Source organism: Delphinus delphis, chromosome X, assembly GCF_949987515.2.
Source record: "Delphinus delphis chromosome X, mDelDel1.2, whole genome shotgun sequence".
Lineage (NCBI taxonomy): Eukaryota > Metazoa > Chordata > Mammalia > Artiodactyla > Delphinidae > Delphinus > Delphinus delphis.
The window spans coordinates 80,223,788-80,247,061 of NC_082704.1; the positions used below are offsets into that span (position 1 = coordinate 80,223,788).

The window sequence follows — 23,274 nt, forward strand, 5'->3', positions numbered from 1 at the left end:
ATCTAGAGATAGTGTGTCTGTCCAGTTCTATCTACCTTATTCTGAAGTTCCTGAGTAATACAAGGTGCAGATATCTCCTTCTCTAAAATCTGTTCTGCTACTCAGGCAGTACAGCAGGAGAGGTTAGTGGCACACACTAGATGCCTAGATTCAAGTCCAGGCTCTGTCACTCACAAACCATGTGAGTTGTAGGCCAGTAACCTAACCTCTCTGTGTCTCAGTTTTATCATATATAACAGTACTGAATTAGTGGAATTTTAAGGACAAAATGAATTAATATATATTAACAATATAATTAATATACTTAAATAATTGATTAAATAATTAATATAAATATTTAGAAGAGTGCATAATATATGGTAAGCAATCAATAAATGTTGGAAAGCATAATTGTTGTTCTGGAGCTACAATGAAGGGAGCTACCAAAAGTTAGTTGTTTTCAATTGAGCTACTCCAAAGAAATTCAGTTTCCTGTTTTTTATGGGGTGAGAATTTGGCTACTTTCTCTTCTACACTGAGTTTGGTCTTTCCAGTTTCAAGAAGTGCTCAAGAGGAGCATATATGTGGTGTTGAAAATAGATTATAAATGAGGCAATCTTTCACTCAGAAGCTGCTGGTCAGACTTTGAGAAATTTCTTTTGGGATGAGACCAGCCTAAGGAAGAAATTCTTCAGGAGTTATGAAAAAATACTTCCCTGGACATTGCTGCCATCCTCTTTTCTTCCCTACATAACTATACTTCTTGAAGCAGTTGTCACTGCTTTGCTTCATCACCATCCACATACTCTTCAGGCCCAGTGAGTATGGTTTCTGCCTCCTTCACTCCAATGTAACCACTTGTGACAACACAGACTGACCTTGAGGACATAATGCTATGCAAGATGTTAGAGAAAGACAAATTCTGTATCATCTCACTTATATGTGGAATCTAAAAATGTCAAACTCATAGAAGCAGAATAGCATGATGGATGCCAGGGGCTGAGGGGTGTGGGAAATGGGGAGATTTTAGTCAAATAGAACAAATTTCCAGTGATAAGATGAATAAGTTCTCGGGATCTAATTACAGCATGGTGGCTATAGTTAAGAATACTGTATTGTATACTTAAAACTTGCTAAGAGAGTAGATCTTAAGTGTTCTTTACCAGAAAAATAAAAGGTAACTGTGTAGGGTGATGGATGTGTTAATTAACTTGATTGTGGTAATCGTTTCACAATGTATTTGTATATTAAATCATAATGTTGTACACCTTAAAAAAACATCACATTGTACAACCTACACATATACAATTTTTATTTGTCAATCATACCTCAATAAAGCTGGAAAAAAATGCTGATTATGTTCCACTAAATCACATGCAGTGAGGACATTTACATGCAATGAGGCTGGAAATTTTGTTAGTGAAGACTGCAGGAAGACCCTGACTGATTTCCTGCTTTATAAGGAAGTCAGGAATTTAAGTGGGAAATCATAAGCTGGCCTTTGCAAAATATTGCTGTGGGAGATCCAAAAGAGTTACAAACTTTTTCCCTCCTATTTTTAAAAGGCCTCAGAGAAGTAGAGGCTATAACTAACTGCTCACAGTAGTCCAATTCTTGGGGAAAACCCACAAATACTGAAAAACTACTTAGATTTGACCTAAATCCTTCAAGCTAGAGATTTGTTTTCTTCCCCCTCCTATTCGACTCTGCTTTTCACTGCCAACTGTGGTAAAACTTCTTATTCCATGTGGCAAAGCCCCAATGAAAACAAGAGTAATACAGGTTCACAAGCATTTGGCTTACTATTTCCATAGTAGCCAACACAGTGGTAGTCTCACAGCTAGGTACCATACCTGGATGCACCTCAAACTCTCCATCCTGAGAAGGCCCTTAAATTCAGGAAGGCCATACAATTTCAAGGTTAAGTTTAAGTGCACAAGCTCTGGAGTTAGAATACCTGAATTCAAATCTCAGCTCTACCACTACTGTTTAAATGTGGGCAAGTTTCTTACTTCTCTGGGCCCAATTCCCCCATCTAAAAAGTGGGATAGTGATAGTACTTACCTAATGGGGTTCTTGTAAAGACTAATGAGACAATCCTTATAAAGCATTTACAACATGACAGTTAGTAAATACTGAACAAAAGGTAGCACTGTTTTCATTTGCAACCCACCTACATTTTCATGATATACTATTAAGTTAGCAAATAAAGCTGGTTGAAACTGGAAAAAGTTAGGTCCCTACACAAATCACTAACCATACTCTATGCTAGCAATGGTTTCCATTTGCAACACATTACTTATGAAATAGGAGCTACCTAGTCATTGCTTTTATCTAAGACAGTGTTTTACAAGCTTTTAGATTACTTTGAGAATCAGTGGTCTGATTTATATATATCTTTTTTTACCTCTTTTTTATATGTATCTTTTTTTAACCTCTTAACGTGTTTATTTTTTTAACATCTTTATTGGAGTATAATTGCTTTATAATGGTGTGTTAGTTTCTGCTTTATAACAAAGTGAATCAGTATGTATACATATATCCCCATATCTCCTCCCTCTTGTGTCTTCCTCCCACCCTCCCTATCCCACCCTCTAGGTGGTCACAAAGCATGAACTGATCTCCCTGTGCTATGTGGCTGCTTCCCACTAGCTATCTATTTTACATTTGGTATAAACTACATATATCTTATTTGGTATAATGCCTTCAACTTATCCTTACAAACCTGGTGAGCACATGTTTTCCCACTCCTGCTTCCAGGTCTACATTTCGTCTTCTTTTCCTTAAAGCAGTGGTTCCCAAAATATAGTCTGTGGACCAGCAGGATCAGTATCAGCAACACCTGGGAACTTGTTAGAAATGTAGATTCATGGACCCCACCCGAGACCTACTGAATCTGAAACTCTCAGTGGTAGCAGGTGGGACAGCAGTGTGTGTTATTATTACTATTTTTTTTTTTTTTGCAGTACGCGGGCCTCTCACTGTTGTGGCCTCTCCCGTTGCGGAGCACAGGCTCCGGACGCACAGGCTCAGCGGCCATGGCTCACGGGCCCAGCTGCTCCGCGGCAAGTGGGATCTTCCCGGACCGGGGCACGAACCCGTGTCCCCTGCATCAGCAGGCGGACTCTCAACCACTGCACCACCAGGGAAGCCCAACAATGTGTGTTTTAACAATAACCCTCCAAGTGGTTCTTATGCATGCTCAAGTTTGAGAACCATTGCCCTATCCTACTGACACAGCTAACATGACCTGTAAAAAGAATCAGTTCATTGTATCACTGATCTCGTAATTTCTACACCTCTGGTTTTGATTTCTTCTAACTCTTTCCGTGTACATGCCTTCACTGTCCACTTGTGTTTACTTCAGTTTCTAAGCAGCTCCATCTTTGGACAAATATCTATCTCAAAATAGTTTTTTTTTTTTTTGTCTTCAGTGGCAAAGACGACCGGCTGCTCATTACCATAAGGATTAAGTCAAATCATAACCTTATTTTTCTAACCTTTCATACTTTTATACGTCCTCTAAGTCCAAGTTATAACTAGAATCTGAGAAAGGGCTGGACCAAGAGTAAACAGAGTAATTATATAACTTTTATTTTTTTGTGCTTATCTAATTGAATATATTATCTATATCTATCCACCTTCCAAAATACAAAAAAAAAAAAACACTTTCGGGTGTTTTCCTTCAAACCTCACCCCAGATAGAGGATAAGGAGAACATGCCAAATCATTAGTCACAGAACAGACCGCCCCCCCCCACACCCGCCCGGTTCATTTGCTCTTTTCATTTTCCTATATGTTACTAGGATAAAGAATCTGGAACACCTACTTAAAAAACTCTCCTTCTGTAGAAGATTAATACAACTGTTGATAAAATTAGTCCAATGAGATTCTTTTAAGAATTCATATTTTTAATCTACATAATGTTAAACTGCCTAAAAAACAACATGTTCTTTGTTGCTCAGTAAAAACTCTATCTCAATTGGGGACAATAAGATGGGGAAAGGTGAGGTTCTGGCAGTCTGGAAGAAGTTTCTTTATGACATAGAGACAAGAAAATTGAGATGAGTCTACTCTGCTGTAGATTCCCTAAATGCTTTTGTGCTCTGTTTCAGTTCTATGGAAACTGAAAAAGGGCTTTGAGTAGTTCTAGTCAGTGTTGTCAAGCTCCATTCCTCCTAGTTCACAATGCCTCATCTTTTCCTTAGGGGATGAAGTCAAATAAACTCCCAGCCTGAAAGAGGCTTTTGTTTGTTTGTTTGTTGTTTGTTTTTTTTGTTTTTGGCGGTACGCGGGCCTCTCACTGTTGTGGCCTCTCCCGTTCCGAGCACAGGCTCTGGACGCGCAGGCTCAGCGGCCATGGCTCACGGGCCTAGCTGCTCCGCGGCATGTGGGATCTTCCCAGACCGGGGCACGAACCCGTGTCCCCTGCATCGGCAGGCGGACTCTCAACCACTGGGCCACCAGGGAAGCCCTGAAAGAGGTTTTAATACTACTTAACTAGTATAATGAAGGCACATCCCACCAGGTGTTACGGAATATATAAAATTAACCATTCCTGGACCTCATAGAAAGAAGACTTACATCTCATAGACACTATTTTCCCTCAACTTTTTATTCATTCCTTCTCCAGTTGCATCCTGAAATAGACTTTCAGTACACCTCAGGCCTGGATTACTACCACAGTTTCTCCGACTGCCATCAGTCAGCCTATAGGTTAACTTTCTTTCAACATTCCTTTGTCGTTTCCTATCACATTGTACCAAAACTCTTCTGCCTAGCTTTAAGGCTATCATTTGGCTCATCCTTCCTATCCAACTTTATTTTGTACTATTTCCCAAATAGAAGGTCCCCTTCCCCTAGGATAACTGAAATTCATTTGCTCTTTCTTAGGGAAAAGTTGAAGAAACAAGGAAAAGAAAAACAGACACTGACATCCCTAACAGCAAAAGTTTATTTACAATTGTAGTTAAGGAATATTTTTAATGCATGCTGAGAAAACAGTAATATTCCAAACGTATAGGTTACTCTCTGGTAAGGAATACAAGATGACGCTAGGAAAGGCTTTGGCATACACAACAACTGGAACCAGGTTAACAGAACACCTGCACTATTAGAACGTTGTTATCAGAGCACTTATATATCACCTATTTATATGTCACACCAACTTCATAAACAGCTCATCTTCTAACTCCTCACTGGCTATTTGAGTAAATAGCATTCAAGGTTAAACATTAAGACTGGGGAGTAGGGAAGAAATACAGAAGTGATAAGCATCACAACATTTCAGAGCCCATATATACTAATACAACATTAAGATTAAGAAATAGTATTCCAATTTTTTTCTGAAACAGTATTTGGCAATGTTTTAGCGCATAAGAAGACACTGCTTTGGTCCATCCACTCTTTCCAGCTTTTCAAAGTGTTTCCTGGCATTGCGGATATTGATCAGAGTAGCTGCAGAAGCTGAGGGTGGGGTAGGGAAGATAACCAACAGACTAAGTACAAGCAGCCAAAGGAATAATTGACTAGTAAAAACAAACAAACAAAAGAGAGCCAAATCCCTCAATGTATGTCACAGAGAACGTAAGTCCCAAGTTAACCAGAGTTTAATTTTTCTGAATAAATAAAAGATTTGTTTATATTCTAAACACAGTATTTTCAAAATAAATTTTCAAACTCTTTTGGTTTGGAGCTAATAGTAAAAAAGAACATTATCTTATGTTGTATTCTAATATTAACCTAAGATAGATAACTTAAGAGATAATTTAAACTTCTGGGAGCATCCTGGAAATACTGCTAGAACCTTTATTTCAATGGTTGTGATGGATATGGCTATTATGGCATGGAAGCACCAAATATCTCTCTTTATGCTCATAACAGAAATATGGGAGTATGGTACTTAGGAATACACAATGACATATAAAATGGTTCAACATTTAATAGTTCAGAGCTTAGATTGACTGGTCTTTTAAAAATCTACCCCACATGGAGCATAAGTCATACATTTGGGTTCTTTTTCTTTAAAATCCTTAGATGTAATAACTATACATAAGTAATTTTTAAAGTTCCCATGAAGAAGATATAATACCCTAGAGTCTAAATTATCTTTAAGTTTCAAAATATGTCTATTAAATAAAAAGTATTTACCACTAGTACTAAATTTTTTTTTCATTGTGGTAAAATGCACACAAAATGAAATTTACCATTTTAACCATTTTCAAATGTATAGGTCAGCGGCATTAAGTACATTCACAGTGTTGTGCACTACTAAATAGCTTTTCAGTATCTTTAATAATGTACTACCTCTAGGGAAATTAGTTTAAAAAATACGTGGCTTTGAACCTATGTCGGCTAAGTTTAAACTTACGAATGGATGGATCAGACATCACGACCATCACATAAGTGTTGGATGTAAAGATGTCAATGAAAGCAGCAAAGTTAGAGTTCCTGACTTCCATGCTCTGGAAAGAGGCAGCCAGCTTGCTATAGGAGAAAGGAGAAAAGTGAGTAAAGAACGTAAAATAATAGCAACATAAGACATTCTTATTTTTCACGTTAAATATTTTCATAGCATTATATCTCAATCCACCACCTCATTAAGACAGTTAATCACTAACCCACTTTGCTTTCCAAGGAAACTCTAATGACAAATTTAACACGTGCTGGAAAGTGACTTAGAAAGTGGATTAGGACTTGATACTGACTGTGAAATGAAAAGTGGGCTTAGACCTAGATTCATATTAAAAATCATGTTACCAAAGATTTCTCTAATATTTAAGTTTATTCAGTTGAAATTTCCCTATCATTGAGATTAATAACTGTATCTTTTGAATGTTAGTTATGCTGAAATTCTAGAAATGATCCCATTTCTTTGAAAACAAAAAGGGTAATGATATTTATATGCCATTTGCTATTTCTTCTTAAAAATGTTAGAATAAACATGCCAGAAAGTCTCAAAGTGTGCTATGACATAAAAGGGAAAAAATTACACTTATTCTATTGTCTGGGCATCAAAGTTTTACCAGGATAAGAATTTTGATTATTAAATCTTTACTAGATTATGATGTTCAGCCATTCCTTCTTCCTATATTCACAATGCTAAGATTCAAATTGTATTTAAACAAAGCTGAGACAATATGATCAGATATTTCTAGACTCTCTACTTTGTACCATTCTTGAATCAGTCCCTCACTATTTTAATTACCGTAGTTTTATAGTAAATCTTGGTATTTGGTAGGGTAAATTCTCCTTTCTTGTTTTTCAAAACTCTCTTGGACATTTTCTGTTTATTTTTTTCCCAAATAGTATCAAACATCTTGAAGGGGTACTCTGCTTAGATATTTTTCATATGCTTCTTCTGCATCAGTTGACTTTGCATTAAAGATGTCTTTCACTTCTGTCAACTGTAGGCTCCCTTAGAGTTTAGCTTTATTTTTAATATAAAGAAGAATATAGAAGTACAGTCTACTATAGTTATTTGAATCTCTCAAAAAATGACAATTTGTTCCAGAGATAAATACATCACATAAGATCTCTTACCTGCAGCTCAGCTTAAATTGCTTAATAATGTTGCTGATTTTCTCAAATCTGTGGACATCACGCTGTTCTTTACATTGATAGTGAGAAATCACCTATGAAAAAGAGCAATGCCCTTTAAATTCATGCAGCGTTGTCATATCACCCTCTACTACTCTTCAAGGCAATACATTTGTCAGTCTCTTGGTCACCCTGATTTTCAGGGTAGACTTGGCACCTGGCTTTACTGCCTCTATTCCTCTGTCCCATATCCTGTTAACATCTGCATAATTTCAACATCCCTACGGATGACCCATCCAGTACTGTTTGGTTATAAATTTATTAGATCATTTAAGTATTGTATTATCTATTTTGGTTCATTGCTGTCCTTTCTCACTTACTTTAATCATTAAATATTCATCTTATTTCAATTTTTTCAAATTATTTCTATTTTTTGATTCAAAAAAAGTACAAATCAAAAAGGAAAAATAAAAATTCTTAGCTGTTTTTTTAAAAATATTTTATTTATTTGTTTATTTTGGTTGTGTCGGGTTTTAATTGCAGGCACACAGGATCTTCGTTAAGGCATGTGGGATCTTTTCGCTGTGGCATGCAGGCTCTTCGTTGCAGCACTCAGGCTTCTCTCTATTTGTGGCACGTGGGCTCCAGGGCGTGTGGGCTCTGCAGTTTGCAGCATGCGGGCTCTCTAGTTGAGGTATGCAAGCTCAGTAGTTGTGGTGCACAGGCTTAGTTGTCCCGTGGCACGTGGGATCTTAGTTCCCCGACCAGGGACTGAACCTGCATCCCCTGCACTGGAAGGTGGATTCTTTACCACTGGACCACCAGGGAAGTCCCTCTTAGCTGTTGCTGAGGTGTACTTAATGTATTTAATTTTAATGAAGTCTATAACCAAGTGGTTTTTGGTATCATATTTAAAAATCTTAACTGAACGATTCTGACCTCTGAGGATTTACTATTTATAAATGAACCTATTCATGATGGACACCAATGCCAGCTGAAAATACTTCCCCTCACACTTTCAGATTAATAAAACCACACAAGTATTTCCCATAGGCTGATGTAAAGTTTCTAGTAGGAAGCAAAACTGAGTCATTTGCCAGAAGAAAATTCACAGGGCAATTCCCTGAAACCATGTGAAAATTTCAAAACATAATTCCTAGACCAATGGTGGAATAGGTTCCTGTTGATTGACTTCAAGAGCTATAGTGAAAATGGTCAATCACAACGAAACTTAGTCCTCAAGAGAAAGCAAAAGCTACTTGTCACTGCCAGTGAAAAACAGAGTTTATATTAGGTTAACCTCTATGATCATGTGCGGTAGATGTGGCAGGAGAATACTGCTGAAGCAGGATTCTACCATGCCACATGTCTCAAGATAGACAGAAGAGCTCACCTGCTTGTTGCTATTACCACTAGCAGGAAAGACAGGGCTCAGGGTAGTGAACTTCCAAGCAAGTGATCCCTGCCTATGGGCTGAGGCAGAAAGACACTCTAGTTAGGACTCCTTGCCTCAGCTGTACCAGTTAGCAGGAAGGATGACTCCCAAATATGCTACCATTAAAAATAATGTTTCCACAAAGGAAGGAGAAAAAAATTGCACTTTGAATTCTCTGCCCTCTGTTGGCTGCAATAGCAAAAGAAATCAATGTTAAACAGTTTACCAACTGTATGCTAAACTTTGTGCTAGGGCTTAATGCTACCTTGTCCCATTTTAATCCACACAATAAACCTATGATATAGATATTATTATCTCCATTTTATAAAAGGGGAACCAAACTCAGAGAGATTAAGATATGTGTCTACCATATATATGCTGTCTACAAGAGACCAACTTCAGATATAGGGCCACATACAGACTGAAAGTAAGAGGATGGAAAAATGCATTCCATGCAAACAGAAATCAAAAGAAAGCTAGAGTAGCAATACTCATATTAGACAAAATAGTTTAAAGAATGTTGCAAGAGACAAAAAAGGACACTACATAATAATCAAGGGATCAGTCCAAGAAGAAGACATAACAATTGTAAATATATATGAACTCAACATAGGAGCACCACAATATATAAGGCAAATACTAACAGCCATAGAAAGAAAAGTCGACAGTAACACAATCATACTGGGGGACTTTAACACCCAATGTTCATCAATGGAAAGATCATTCAGACAGAAAATCAGTAAGGAAACACAGGCCTTAAATGACACATTAGGCTAGATGGACTTAATTGATATTTAGAGCATTTCATCCAAGAGCAGCAGAATACACATTCTTCTCAAGTACACATGGAACATTCTCCAGAATTGATCACATGCTGGGCCACATAGCAAGCCTCAGTAAATTTAAGAAAACTGAAATCATATCAAGCATCTTTCCCAAACACAACGCTATGAGATTAGAAATCAACTACAAGGAAAAAGCTGTAAAATACACAAACATATGGAGGCTAAACAATATGCTACTTAACAACCAATGGATCACTGAAGAAATCAAAGAAATCAGAAAGTACATAGAGACAAATGAAAATGGAAGCATGAGGATCCAAAACCTATGCGATACCCCAAAAGCAGTTCTAGGAGGGAAATTTACAGCAACACAATCTTGCCTCAGGAAACAAGAAAAATCTCAAATAAACAACCTAAACTTACACCTAAAGCAACTAAAAGAAGAAGAACAAACAAAACACAAAGTTAATGAAAGGAAAGAAACCATAAAGATCTGAGCAGAAATAAATGAAATAGAGAGAAAGAAAACAACAGAAATGATGAATGAAACTAAAAGCTGGTCCTTTGAAAAGATAAACAAAATGGATAAACCTTTAGACAGACTCATCAAGGAAAAAAGGGAGAGGACTCAAATCAATACAATTAGGAATGAAAAAGGAGATGCTACAACAGACACCACAGAAATACAAAGGATCATGAGAGATTACTACAAGCAACTATATGCCAATAAAATGGACAACCTAGAAGAAATGGACAAATTCTTAGAAAGGTACAATCTCCCAAGACTGAACCAGAAAGAAACAAAAAATATGAACAGATCAATTACAAGAATGAAATTGAAACTGGGATTAAAAAACTCCCAACAAACCAAAGTCCAGGACCTGATGGCTTCACACGTGAATTCTATCAAACATTTAGATAACACCTATCCTTCTGAAACTATTCCAAAAAATTGCAGAGGAAGGAACACTTGCAAACTCATTCTATGAGGTCACCATCACCCTGATAACCAAAACCAGACAAAGATACCACCAAAAAAGAAAATTACAGGCCAATGTCACTGGTGAACATAGATGCAAAAATAGTCCTCAACAAAACACTAGTAAACTGAATCCAACAATACATTAAAAGGATCAGACCCAATGATCAAGTGGGATTTATCCCAGGGATGAAAGGACTTTTCAATATCCCCAAATCAATCGGTGTGATACACCACAGCAACAAACTGAAGAATAAAAACCATATGATCACCTCAATAGATGCAGAAAAAGCTCTTAAAAAAATTCAACACCCATGTATGATAAAAGCTCTCCAGAAAGTGGGCACAGAGAAAATTTACCTCAACATAATAAAGGCCATAAATGACAAACCTACACCTAACATCATACTCAATGGTGAAAAGCTGAAAGCATTTCCTCTAAGATCAGGAACAAGACAAGGATATCCACTCTCACCACTTTTACTGAACATAGTTTTGGAAGTCCTAGCCATGGCAATCAGAAAAGAAAAAGAAATAAAAGGAATCCAAATTGGAAAAGAAGCAAAACAGTCTCTGTCTGCAGATGACATGATACTACTATACGCAGAAAATCCTAAAGATGCTACCAGAAAACTACTAGAGCTCATCAATGAATTTGGTAAAGTTGTAGGATACAAAATTAATACACAGAAATCTCTTGCATTTCTATACACTAACAATGAAAGATCAGAAAGAGAAATTAAAGAAACAATCCCATTTACCAGTGCAGCAAAAAGAATAAAATACCTAGAAATAAACCTACCTAAGGAGGCAAAAGACCTGTACTTCAAAAAACTATAAGATGCTGATGAAAGAAATCAAAGATGACAAAAACAGACAGAAAGAAATACCATGTTTTTGGATTAGAAGAATCAATATTGTCAAAATGACTATACTACCCAAGACAATCTACATATTCAATGCAATCCCTATCAAATTACCAAGGGCATTTTTCACAGAACTAGAACAAAAAATCTTAAAATTTGTATGGAGACACAAAAGACCCTGAATAGCCAAAGCAATCTTGAGAAAGAAAAACAGAACTGGAGGAATCAGGCTCCGTGACTTCAGACTATACTACAAAGCTAAAGTCATCAAAACAGTATGGAACTGGCACAAAAACAGAAATATAGATCAATGGAATAGGATAGAAAGCCCAGAAATAAACCCACGCACCATGGTCAATTAACCTATGACAATGAAGGCAAGACTATATGATGGAGAAAAGACAGTCTCTTCAATAAATAGTGCTGGGAAAACTGGACAGCTACATGTAAAAAATATGAACATTCTTTAATACCATACACAAAAGTAAACTCAAAATGGATTAAAGACCTAAATGTAAGACTGGATACTCTAAACTCTTAGAGGAAAACATAGGCAGAACACTCTGACATAAATTGCAGCACGATCTTTTTCAATCCACGTCTAGAGTAATGGAAATTAAAAAACAAAAAAACAAGAAACAAATGGGACTTAATTAAACTCAAAAGCTTTTGCACAGCAAAGAAAGTGCAAAGACAACCCATAAAATTGGAGAAAATATTTGCAAATGATGTAGCAGACAAGGGATTAATCTCCAAAATTTACAAACAACTCATGTGGCTCAGTATGAAAAAAACAAACAACCCAATAAAAAAATGGGCAGAAGACCTAAATAGACATTTCTCGAAAGAAAACATACAGATGGCCAGGAGGCATGTGAAAAGATGCTCAACATTAGTAATTATTATAGAAATGCAAATCAAAACTACAATGAGGTACTACCTCACACCAGTCAGAACGGCCATCATCAAAAAGTCTACAAACAATAAATACTGGAGAGGGTGTGGAGAAAAGGGAACCCTCTTGCACTGTTGGTGGGAATGTAAATTGGTACAGCCACTGTGGAGAACAGTATGGAGGTGCCTTAAAAAACTAAAATTAGAGCTACCATATGATCCAGGAATCCCACTCCTGGGCATATATCCAGAGAAAAACATGGCTTGAAAGGATACATGCACCCCAGTGTTCATTTCAGCCCCGTTTACAATAGCCAAGACATGGAAGCAACCTAAATGTCCATCAACAGATGAATGGATAAAGATGTGGTACATATATACAATGGAATATTACTCAGCCATTAAAAAGAATGAAATAATGCCATTTGCAGCAACATGGATGGACCTGGGGATTATCATACTAAGTGAAGTCAGACAAAGAAAGACAAATATCATATGATATTGCTTATATGTAGAATCCAAGAGAAATGATACAAATGAACTTGTTTACAAGACAGAAACAGACTCACAGACTTAGAGAAGGAACTTGTGGTTGCCAGGGGCGAAGGGTGGGGGTAGGGATAGATTGGGAGTTTGGGATTGAGATGTACACACTTCTATATTTAGAATAGATGGCCAACAGGGACCTACTGTATGGCATGGGGAACTCTGTTCAATATTCTGTAATAACCTAAATGAGAAAAGAATTTGAAAAAGGATAATGTGTATGTAAAAAACAAAAAAAGCAATAAATGTGTCTAAAATCATGAAGCACTGGTAGAGCTCAGAAACCAAAATTACTTACTGTGAGCTGCTCTTAGAGCTATATTTATTAAGCTGATCAGCAATTACTTAAGTGGTGCTTTGTGACAGCTCAAGCCAATTTTTATTAGTTATTTAAAAATTTTACTTATAAATATAATATTGGGTTTTGCCTACCCCCTCATGGCCAAATACACAGTAGGTGCTATTATCATCGTTAAGCCGAATTTATAAGAAAAATAAAAATACCAACATACCTCTTTGCCCTTTCACCTCCCCATCTGAACTCTTAGCTACGTCACTGAGTTGACCATTACATCTCTTCCATGTTAAAAGCTTTAAACTCAAAGAAAAATACCCATCATTTCATAATAAAAGTCAATAGGAAATAGGAATTCTTTAACACAAATGAACAATTATTCACAAAAATAATCTAAACTCTATAGTAAGGCTTACCTGCAAACATCTAAGTTTTACTAATTACTAAAGATCCACGCACCAACGAACTTCTTTCAAGTTACTTGCTGACAATACTACTTTACAAATAAGGCTATGCATGGTGAAGTAATGACAAGAGGGAAAAAGGTTCTTTCTCAAAGTGGCAACATATTCTCCATTGCTGAATAGAAGAAGGTGAGTGTGAAGTACATCTGCAGAGCAGAAAGTTCTCACCAGAAAAGTGGCTCTCTCAAATAGAAGCACTTCATCAGCCTCAATAATTTCAGCAAAATTCCTTAGGTTCATTTCCAGCTGCTGAACATTGGGAATCAGCTGATAAACAATGCTGGACCAAGCCTAACAGAACAGAAGCACAGTATAATATTACTAACAGGTAGCCAGTCCAGATCTTTGCAAATGAGTAAGTATACTATAACATACAGACAGCAAAATATGGTGATAATTGAGTCCCAAACAAATTCTGGCAACAAGTATAACACAAACGAAGTGAGAAAATGAAGATAATATTTGATTTTTATCCTTCAGTTGGATTTTTTAAAGTTTCAAACACTTTTGTAAAATACTTCTTTCCATTGATAATTAAAAATAAACAAATATTTAATTCCATCATATTACCTTAGGGAAGTTGAAAACTCTGATATACTGGGCTAAAGAACTTCTAATCCAGCCATTCAAACAGATATGTAAGTCCAATAGTGTAGATTGCTCTAAAGATCAGAACCTAATAATGCTATATTTAACATACATCTAACAATCAATTTTATGAAAATATCAGAGCCACGTAGAAAAATGGCCCCTCCCCTCAATGGGATAACATACAATAGAAATTACAAGAGAAATTAGTGGCATTATCATTCCAAAAGGCTTATTGTCAGCTTTATAAATTATTGATCCAATTGAATTAAAAACAGTCCACTGCGTGTTTGCCTAAAACTGACTTCATCCAGAGGAGTATGACTAAAATAAGGAGTTGAAATTAACCACACCCTCCCTCTATTCTCTTAAGGCTCTTTTATTTGAATTTTCATTATAATATTTCTTTCAATTTTGCTCCAATTTGTCTGGTAAGGTGTACAGTGTTCTTCTCTCCCCTACTAGAGGGCAGGAACCTGGTCTTAGCCATCTGTGCGTCCAACAGCATCAAGCAGATTGCAATGAGTGCTTTTAGAATAAAACTTAATATAAAAATTTATGTCAGCTCTATGCAATATTGATGTAAGAGAGAGTAGAGCCATGTCTCTGTTCCAATTAGTTTTTTACTTAGGCATGGGGGTTCAGGTTCCAAGTTCCCAGGTCGGTGTTAATGTCACTGCTGAATTTACCTTGGAGAAGGCACCAAAGCTAACCACAGCAGAGACATTGTCACTCACAGCAGTGTTGTGATTAGCCAATTGTCTTTGGTCGTGTTATGTATTGCCATCCTTCACACCGCAGTTGGTTCTTATCAGTGCGTCATGTCCATCCTTATTCACGGTTACCTGTTCTATGGGAATAAGGCTTTGAGAGAAATTCGGCCCAAATTAATCTAGAACAGTATTTCCTAGATAGGTATCTCAAAATGATCTGTTATTAGAGCGAGGCTGGGTCAACATATTGGGGAAAAAATGAATTAGTTAAAAAAATAAATCAGTGGCTATGTTTAAAGTCCAATTGTTTTTCTCCTTGGCAAATCAGGTTTCTGTGCTTTTGGTTGTAGATACTTGTCAGATGGAGTTGATACTGAGGCTGTAGCTACAAGTCACAGAGAAGGATGCTTTCCTTCCCAGACTTGTCAATGGATACCAGAAGCAGTCTGACCACAGGAGGACCCAAAAGGAGCCAGTCTTTCAAATCACTAAATCAGTGGGAGAAAGGGAGGAAGCAGGATAAGGAGCCTATGTACCAATAAGGTAATTTCAGCTTCATCCATAACACAGCTATTGTTTGTAACCTCTACAACTACTACAAGCAGTGTGGCATCCATTCCATCAATGGGAACAATCTCTCTGGTTGAAAGAATGCTAGTCTCTAATTTGGCATGAAAGTTGAAGCTATCATACTCTAGAAATAACATATCCCATTCTAAGACTCCCTTCTCCAATCTCTCCCCTAAATATTGTTCTTCTATTGCCATCCAAACTTAGGCAGACTAGCTTATATCCTGTAGAGGTACCTGAATATTAGATACAATTCCAGTCAGCACTGAGACCACAACAGGTCAAAATGGATGATGGTCAGTGAAACCTCTACTGTCATGAAGATCTGTATCAAATTAATCAGGACCAAACTGGGTTAATTCAGTGTGATCTGGTAGGTATGTCGACACAATCTAAGATCAAAACCAAAATTTCTTAAGGTTAAATTGGGTATTTTTCAAACAATTTATTGTAGATTATTTCTTCTTTTGGTTCAACACATCTAGATGGCTATGAAAGAGTTTAAAATCTTTTAGTTTTGATAATACCCTTCTAGCTTTTTTTTCATGCTCTTTAAATGAGAGAACTCAGGGAAACATACACACCTTATAGAGAGTTTCATCCCAGATAGATGTTCGGAAGCAAGAACATTCCAATGGGCGAGACAAACGCCTCAGATCTTCTTCTCGCTCTTTAAAAATCTGAAGTAAATAGACCAACATACTGATCAGCATATAACTAACAGCTCTCCTCTCTCACTGCAAGATCTGAGGTGTAATATTTTAGCATATTTTAAACAGGGGCATTTCGTTTTTCCTCAGGGGAATTTTTAAATGTGTACGTTACTTTACAGACTAGGATGGCAGAAATGATTTCAAGTCAGGTCTACAAAGTACAATGGCTACTAGAATTCTTAAGGACTGTGCTGCTTGTTTTGAGTACTCACTGAGAATACTATGCTGAAAAATAAAATTTACCGTACAGAGGAATCTTAATAAAATATATCTAACATTCCAAATAATCCAATCTGGGTCATTTTTAAGATATGCATACCAATATCAAGATTTTATAAATCAAAATACTTCAACTTTTTGTAGATATCTTACTCTCATACACACATGCATACACATATATTATTTCTGTATGGACTGTATTTATTTGGCTACATAGATATAACAACCCCTTACACACAAATATCTATTCTTCTTGGCTATGTATCTATCTATATATATGCCCATATATACATGGAAAAATATCTATTTATACAAATATAAACACATACACAGATATTTTCCAGGACTGGGTGGGCTTATAGTGAATGCACTGTTCACACTGTGATGGATAATTTTATGCAACAACTAGGTTAGGCCACAATACCCATTTGGTTAAACACCAATTTAGATGTTGCTATGAAGGTATTTTTTAGATGAGATTAATATTTAAGTCAGTGGATTTTTAGTAAAGCAGATCCCCCTCCATAATATGGGTAAGCTTTATATAACCAGTTGAAGGCCTTAAGAGAAAAAGACTGCCATTCCCCAGGAAGAGGGAATTCTGCCTTCCAGACTGCCTTCTGACTCAAGCTGCAACAAGGGTATCTAGCCTATCAGTCTGCCCTGCAGATTTCAGACTTGCCAGCCTCCACAATCATATGAGTCAATTCCTTAAAATTAATCAGTCTCTCTCTTATTCTCACTCTCTCTCTCTCTCTCTCTCTCTCTCTCTCTCTCCACACACACACACACACACACACACACACACACACACACACAAACACACACTTCTTATTGGTTCTGTTTCTCTGAGGAACCCTGACTAATACACACACATAGAGGGAAACACCTATCTTGCTTGAAACTGATATTCAGGGAAGCACCCTAGCCATTTTATTCCAAAACCTCCAAGTCTGAAAGTTTAATGAAATAGAGTATACTTTTCTTAATTAAGCTTAAAATCCCACAAAGAACATTAATGTATCTTTGGGGATATTTACATAAGCATTTAGAAAACAATATGTCGATCACTAAAAATGACAAGTAATTTAAAAATCCATAAGGAGGTCATTTATTGGAATGCTCTAAGTTTTTCTGTTGCAAATTGGGCCAGGGAAACAAAACAAAAAACAGTAATAATAACAAACCCCTCACAAGCTCAAGATCAAGCTACATAAAGAATTTTCTGCTGAATTAAAACAGAATTGATATTTAGTGAGAGGGAGAAGGAATTAAAAAGAATACTCAAAAGTCCTTTTCAGAGTCAAATACGGAACCCTGTCAAGTGGTTTCTGAAAGCCTGTAAGCTAACCTAGAAACACCAAAACATACTCAAATACTGGAACACTGAAGGCAATCCTGTAACTAATTACGGGAAAAAAAAGTATTCCTGCCCACAGTTATTACCAAAAAATTCTTAAGTTATAGGGGATCCTTAGACTCCTAGGTTCCAACCCAAAGAGGAACTGTATTCTTCTACATCACCAGTATATTCTAAAACTGCTTTCCTCAACTTTACCCTTGGAAATAGAGGATCTTCTCTTTCAGCTTAGACTTTAAAATCCAATCCTCTTATTTTATATGGAGCAAACTAAAGCTAGACTCTATTTGTGACTTGCCAGTCCTGGGGTATCATAGCTAGCTAGGGGTTTGCCCTTTCTACTGTGTCTTTTCTTGTTTAAATTTATGTGTACTAACTCCCATGCTAGAAAAGAAGATAAATATACCATATCAGTGCAATTATGAGGGCCTTGGCATTGTGCCTAACAGTATAGTTGGCATTTGAATTGGTGCATACCAGTTTTCTAGGTCAACCTAGTGACAGCTATGACCTTTCTTTATCTCACCCCTGGTGGGTCTTCTAGCCTTGAAAATAACTGCCTGCTCTGAAGGACAGTAAAACAGTGGTATCAAATATATTTTAAAAGTACATAAAGCTGCTTAGTGATAACACAGTCAGGATCCTTTCCTAAATTTGAAAATTATTTGCTAAATGAACATTATATTTCCCTTACCATGGAACATTTGTTTATAAGTGTTTTTTTGTTTGTTTTTGTTTTTTTTGCGGTACGCGGGCCTCTCACTGCTGTGGCCTCTCCCGTTGCAGAGCACAGGCTCCGGACGCGCAGGCTCAGCGGCCATGGCTCACAGGCCCAGCCGCTCCACGGCATGTGGGATCCTCCCGGACCGGGGCACGAACCCGCGTCCCCTGCATCGGCAGGCGGACTCTTAACCACTGCGCCACCAGGGAAGCCCTGTTTATAAGTGTTTTTAAAAACAAATGTCAACTTTATTTTGAAAGCTTATGCTGAGATTTTTTTTTCCTAAAAAAGAATGGTACAAATTTACCTATATCTCTACAGAAGTCTACAAAGTATGTCAATTATTTGGTGCACCACCCATTCTATTTCTTACCAGGTCTCGTTGATCCTCCTGTACCAGATCCATTTTATGCACCAAGCAAAAGATTTTGGCATCTGGAGAATTCTGTAGAATGGCCTCCAGGCATGACTGGTAATAGTGCATGTCCTTTTCCAGTTCGCGGCTTTCCACATCAAAGACATAAATCAGAACCTCCACATTACGGAAGATGTTGTCTCGTTGGCTGGTGAAATAATTTTCCATGAAGGTGTCCTGTCTAGTAGGAAAAAAAATCTAGGTAATAAGCAAGTCATCACTTAATCACTCCTATTTACGATCTATTTTTGTTGGCTTAATCAGTGTGAAAGATAATCCTAAAGCTTCAAATTAAAGGGAAAATGATAGCAAATTAGGATGGCCTCACCTTCTTACTTCTTAAGCACATCTAGTGCCACCTTTTGCTCCTCTCCTTGTGTTCCAAATATACTTTGACCTTCCTTCAGTTCTAGTGGCCCATGGTCTACCCACCGAGGGGCCTTTACACATGCTTTTCACTCTGTCTCACATGCTATCCCCTTACTTTTATACATAATTAACTCCTACTTGTTCCACTGGATTTCAGTTCAATTCATACTTCCTCACAGAAACTATCCCTGACCTCACTGACTTGGGCAAATCTAGTCACCATAGGCAATTATACTAACACATTGGTTTTATTTTTAACACTCACCACAAGTGTGATATTATACATATTTGTGTGAGTTTTTAATTAATGGCATTCAATCCCCTAGATGGCAAGCTCCATGAAGGTAAGGACCATGTCTGTTACAGTTTGACATTGTTTCCCAGCTTTTAGCACAGAGCTTGCCACAGAGTAGTTGCTCAATGAATATTTACTGAATAAAAAACTAGTCAAACACTCTAAACTATATGAAAATGGCTCCAAGTTAACATTTTAGCAGAATGTTGCTCTTTGCTCCTTAGGCTGTGTGCTGCTTCCCAAGAAATTCTCAATTGCCAGCTGGATAGATGAATACAGTAGTGTTCTGTCCTAAACAAAAAAATCAAGGGGTGGCATCAACAACATGGTGGAATGAAAAGCTACCTCTGTCTCTCCCCTTCAATCTACAACCAGTAAAACATTCACAACTCAACAAAGGTACTTTTGTCCAACACACCAGGATGCTAGAGAATTCCACACACCTGTACATCTAAAGATGGATGGACTGGAACAGACAGAGGAGGCAGAACTGAAGGAACAGTAGAGGTAGTGCCTATAATCCTGGCCCTCTGGCCATGGCAGCTAAGCCTGTAGCCCCAGAGAACCTGGTAGCAGCAGAGCAGACAGCACACACAACACCAGCCTCCTGGCTGCAGTGGCACCCATGGCCACATCTAACTGTACATCCGTGGGAATGGGGCCTGCGGCCCTGTCCCTCCAGCCACTGAGGTGCCCAAGTCTCCCGTTCCTATGCTCTCCCACCAGCAGTGGCAGAGCCTAAGAACCTTAGAAAACCAGATAGGGAAGAGGCACTGGTATGACCCTGGCTTCCCCCACCCCTTCCCCCTGCGGTGCCTGAGCCTGTGAGCCTGTGACTCAGAGGATCCTGGAAGCAAGGGAAGAACCCACCATCCAGGTGAACCAGGTAGCTTCTGCCAGTGACAAAGGCAGAAGCAAGGTGCCAATGACCAAGAAAACACCAGAAGTGATAATGAGAGTTGGGACAGGGGGCACACCTCTGACAGAGGCAGCTCAGGTAAGAGAAACCAAAAACTTGTGCTATAGTACCACCTATGGAAAAAGAAAAGACCCCCAATTTCTAACTTGTCTCACTTCACATGCTCTGGCAGAAGGAAGTACCATGAAGAAGCACAGTAACACCGCACCACAAAAAGAAAATGACAATTCTCCAGAAACCAAAGTTAAAGTCACATAATAATGTGATCTGATAGAGAATTTAAAATAGCTGTCATGAAGAAATTCAACAAGCTACATGAAAACTCAGAAAGGCACATCAATTAGCTCAAGAATAAAATTAATAAACAGGAATGCTTTACCAAAAAGGTTGAAACTAAAAAAAAGAACTAAAATTCTGGAGCTGAAAAACTCAATAAATGAGATAAAGAATGCATTAAAAAGCACTGGAAATAAGGCAGACCATATGGAAGAATCAGTGAGTGTGAAGACAGAAATCTAGAAAAGATACAAGTAGAAGAGGAAAGAAAAATAAGATGCAAAAAAATGAGGAAATTCTACAAGAACTATCTGACTCTTAAGTAGGGCAACATTAGGATAATGGACATCACCGAAAGAGAAAAGAGGGAGAAGGGAGCAGAGAGTTTATTTAAACAAATAATAGCTGAGAATTTCCTAAACTGTGGAAGGAACTGGATAGACAACTCCATGAAGCTAAAAGAACACGTAATTACCTCAACGCAAAAAGACCTTCTCCAAGACACATATTAAAACTGCCAAAAGTCTATGACAAACAATTTTGTAGGCAGCCAGGGAGAAAAAAATGGTAAACTACAAAGGAACCTAAATTAGGCTATCAGCAGATTTCTAAGCAGAAACTCTATAGGTCAGGTGGGAATGGAATGACATTATCAAAATACTAAAAGATAAAAGTTGTCACCCAAGAATACTGTATCCACCAAAGTTATCATTCAGATATGAAGGAGAAGTAAAGACTTTCACAGACAAACAAAAACTGAGGGAGTTCATCAACACTAGACCTGCCTTACAAGAGATGTTGAACAGAGGTCGTACACCAGAAACAAAGACAAAAGTACACAAAACTTGGAGAAAGGTGATAGACAGAAAGAATCAGAAAATTGCAACTATTTATCAGAAAAGGTTCTTAAACACTTTATTACAGTATAAAGATTAAAAAAGGGAGAAAATGCAGAAAAAATAACTATAGCTATTTCAATTTGGTAACAAACTTACAATGTAAAAAGGGAACGTTTGAGACAACAAAAACACAAAAGGGGAAGAGGAAAACCATATAGTTAAATGAAGATAAGATGCTATCAGCAGAAAAAACTATTTATCTATGTGACATTTGATACAAACTTCATGTTAAGTACAAAACATAAATCTAGAACGGAGACACAAAACAAAATGAGGAAACTGAGAAAAATACCATAGAAAACCACCAAACAAAAATGGAAGACAAAAACGCAAGGAAAAAGAAACAATGAGCCCGTCCTTATAAAAGGGAAGTTGGAGACTGAGTTGGTCACCACATTGGGACACTCCTGGCAGGGAAGCAGCACAGAAATGACCATGTGGCTGACAGGGTCTTGGTGTTCCACCTGGGTGTTAGGCCTGAGACTCAGAGGTGGGAGAGCCAAGTCTAGGACATTGGACCACCAGAGACCTCCCAGCCCAATTTAATATCAAACGGTGAAAGCTCTCACAGAGATCTCCATCTCAACGCAAAGACCCAGCTCCACTGAACAACCAGCAAAATACAGTGCTGGACACCCTATGCTAAACAACAAGCAAGTCAGGAAAACAAACACAGCCATTAGCAGAGAGGCTGCCTAAAATCATACAAAGTTCACAGACAACCCAAGCCACACCACTGAGCATGGCCCTGCCCAGCAGAAAGACAAGATCCAGTCCCACCCATGAGAACACAGGTACCAGTCCCCTCCACCAGGAAGCCTACAGAAGCCACTGAACCAACCTCACCCACTGGGGGCAGACACCAAAAACAACGGGAACTACGAACAGGCAACCTGCAAAAAGGAGACCCCAAACACAGTAAGTTAAAAAAAAAAATGAAAAGACAGAGAAAAATGCATGAGATGAAGGAGCAATGTAAAAACAAACCAGACCAAACAAATGAAGAGGAAATAAGCAGTCTACATGAAAAACAATTCAAAGTAATGAGAGTAAAGATGATCCAAAACCTTGGAAACAGAAGGGAGAAAATACAAAAAACCTTTCACAAGGACCTAGAAGAATTAAAGAGCAAACAAACAATGATGAACAACAACACAATGAATGAAATTAAAAATTCTTTAGAAGGAATAAACAGCAGAATAACTGAGGCAGAAGAATGGATAAGTGACCTGGAAGATAAAATAGTGGAAATAACTGCCACAGAGCAGAATAAAGAAAAAAAAATGAAAAGAATTGAGGACAGGCTCACAGACCTCTGAGACAACATTAAACACATGAACATTCGAATTATAGGAGTCCCAGAAGAAGAGAAAAAGTAAGGGTCTAAGAAAATATTTGAAGGGATTATAGTTGAAAACTTCTCTAACATGGGAAA

The 23,274-nt window shown here is 37.6% G+C and overlaps 1 protein-coding gene across 6 annotated transcripts in view; it reads right to left on the minus strand.

Moving 5' to 3' along the window:
- Positions 1–4,942: 4,942 nt before the first annotated feature.
- Positions 4,943–23,274, minus strand: part of RRAGB (Ras related GTP binding B) — a 50,881-nt gene continuing 32,549 nt past the window's right edge. For 5 of the 6 annotated variants that reach the window (XM_060002889.1, XM_060002888.1, XM_060002887.1 and 2 more), the window contains 6 exons: positions 19,040–19,262; positions 16,238–16,333; positions 13,951–14,073; positions 7,522–7,613; positions 6,350–6,465; positions 4,943–5,445 (listed from right to left, as the gene is read on the minus strand). In XM_060002889.1, the coding sequence (XP_059858872.1) occupies positions 5,348–5,445; positions 6,350–6,465; positions 7,522–7,613; positions 13,951–14,073; positions 16,238–16,333; positions 19,040–19,262 (748 nt within the window). In that variant the 3' untranslated portion in view covers positions 4,943–5,347. Of the gene's footprint in view, positions 5,446–6,349; positions 6,466–7,521; positions 7,614–13,535; positions 13,615–13,950; positions 14,074–16,237; positions 16,334–19,039; positions 19,263–23,274 lie in introns of those variants that run through there. The other variant, XR_009518043.1, reaches the window with a different exon arrangement.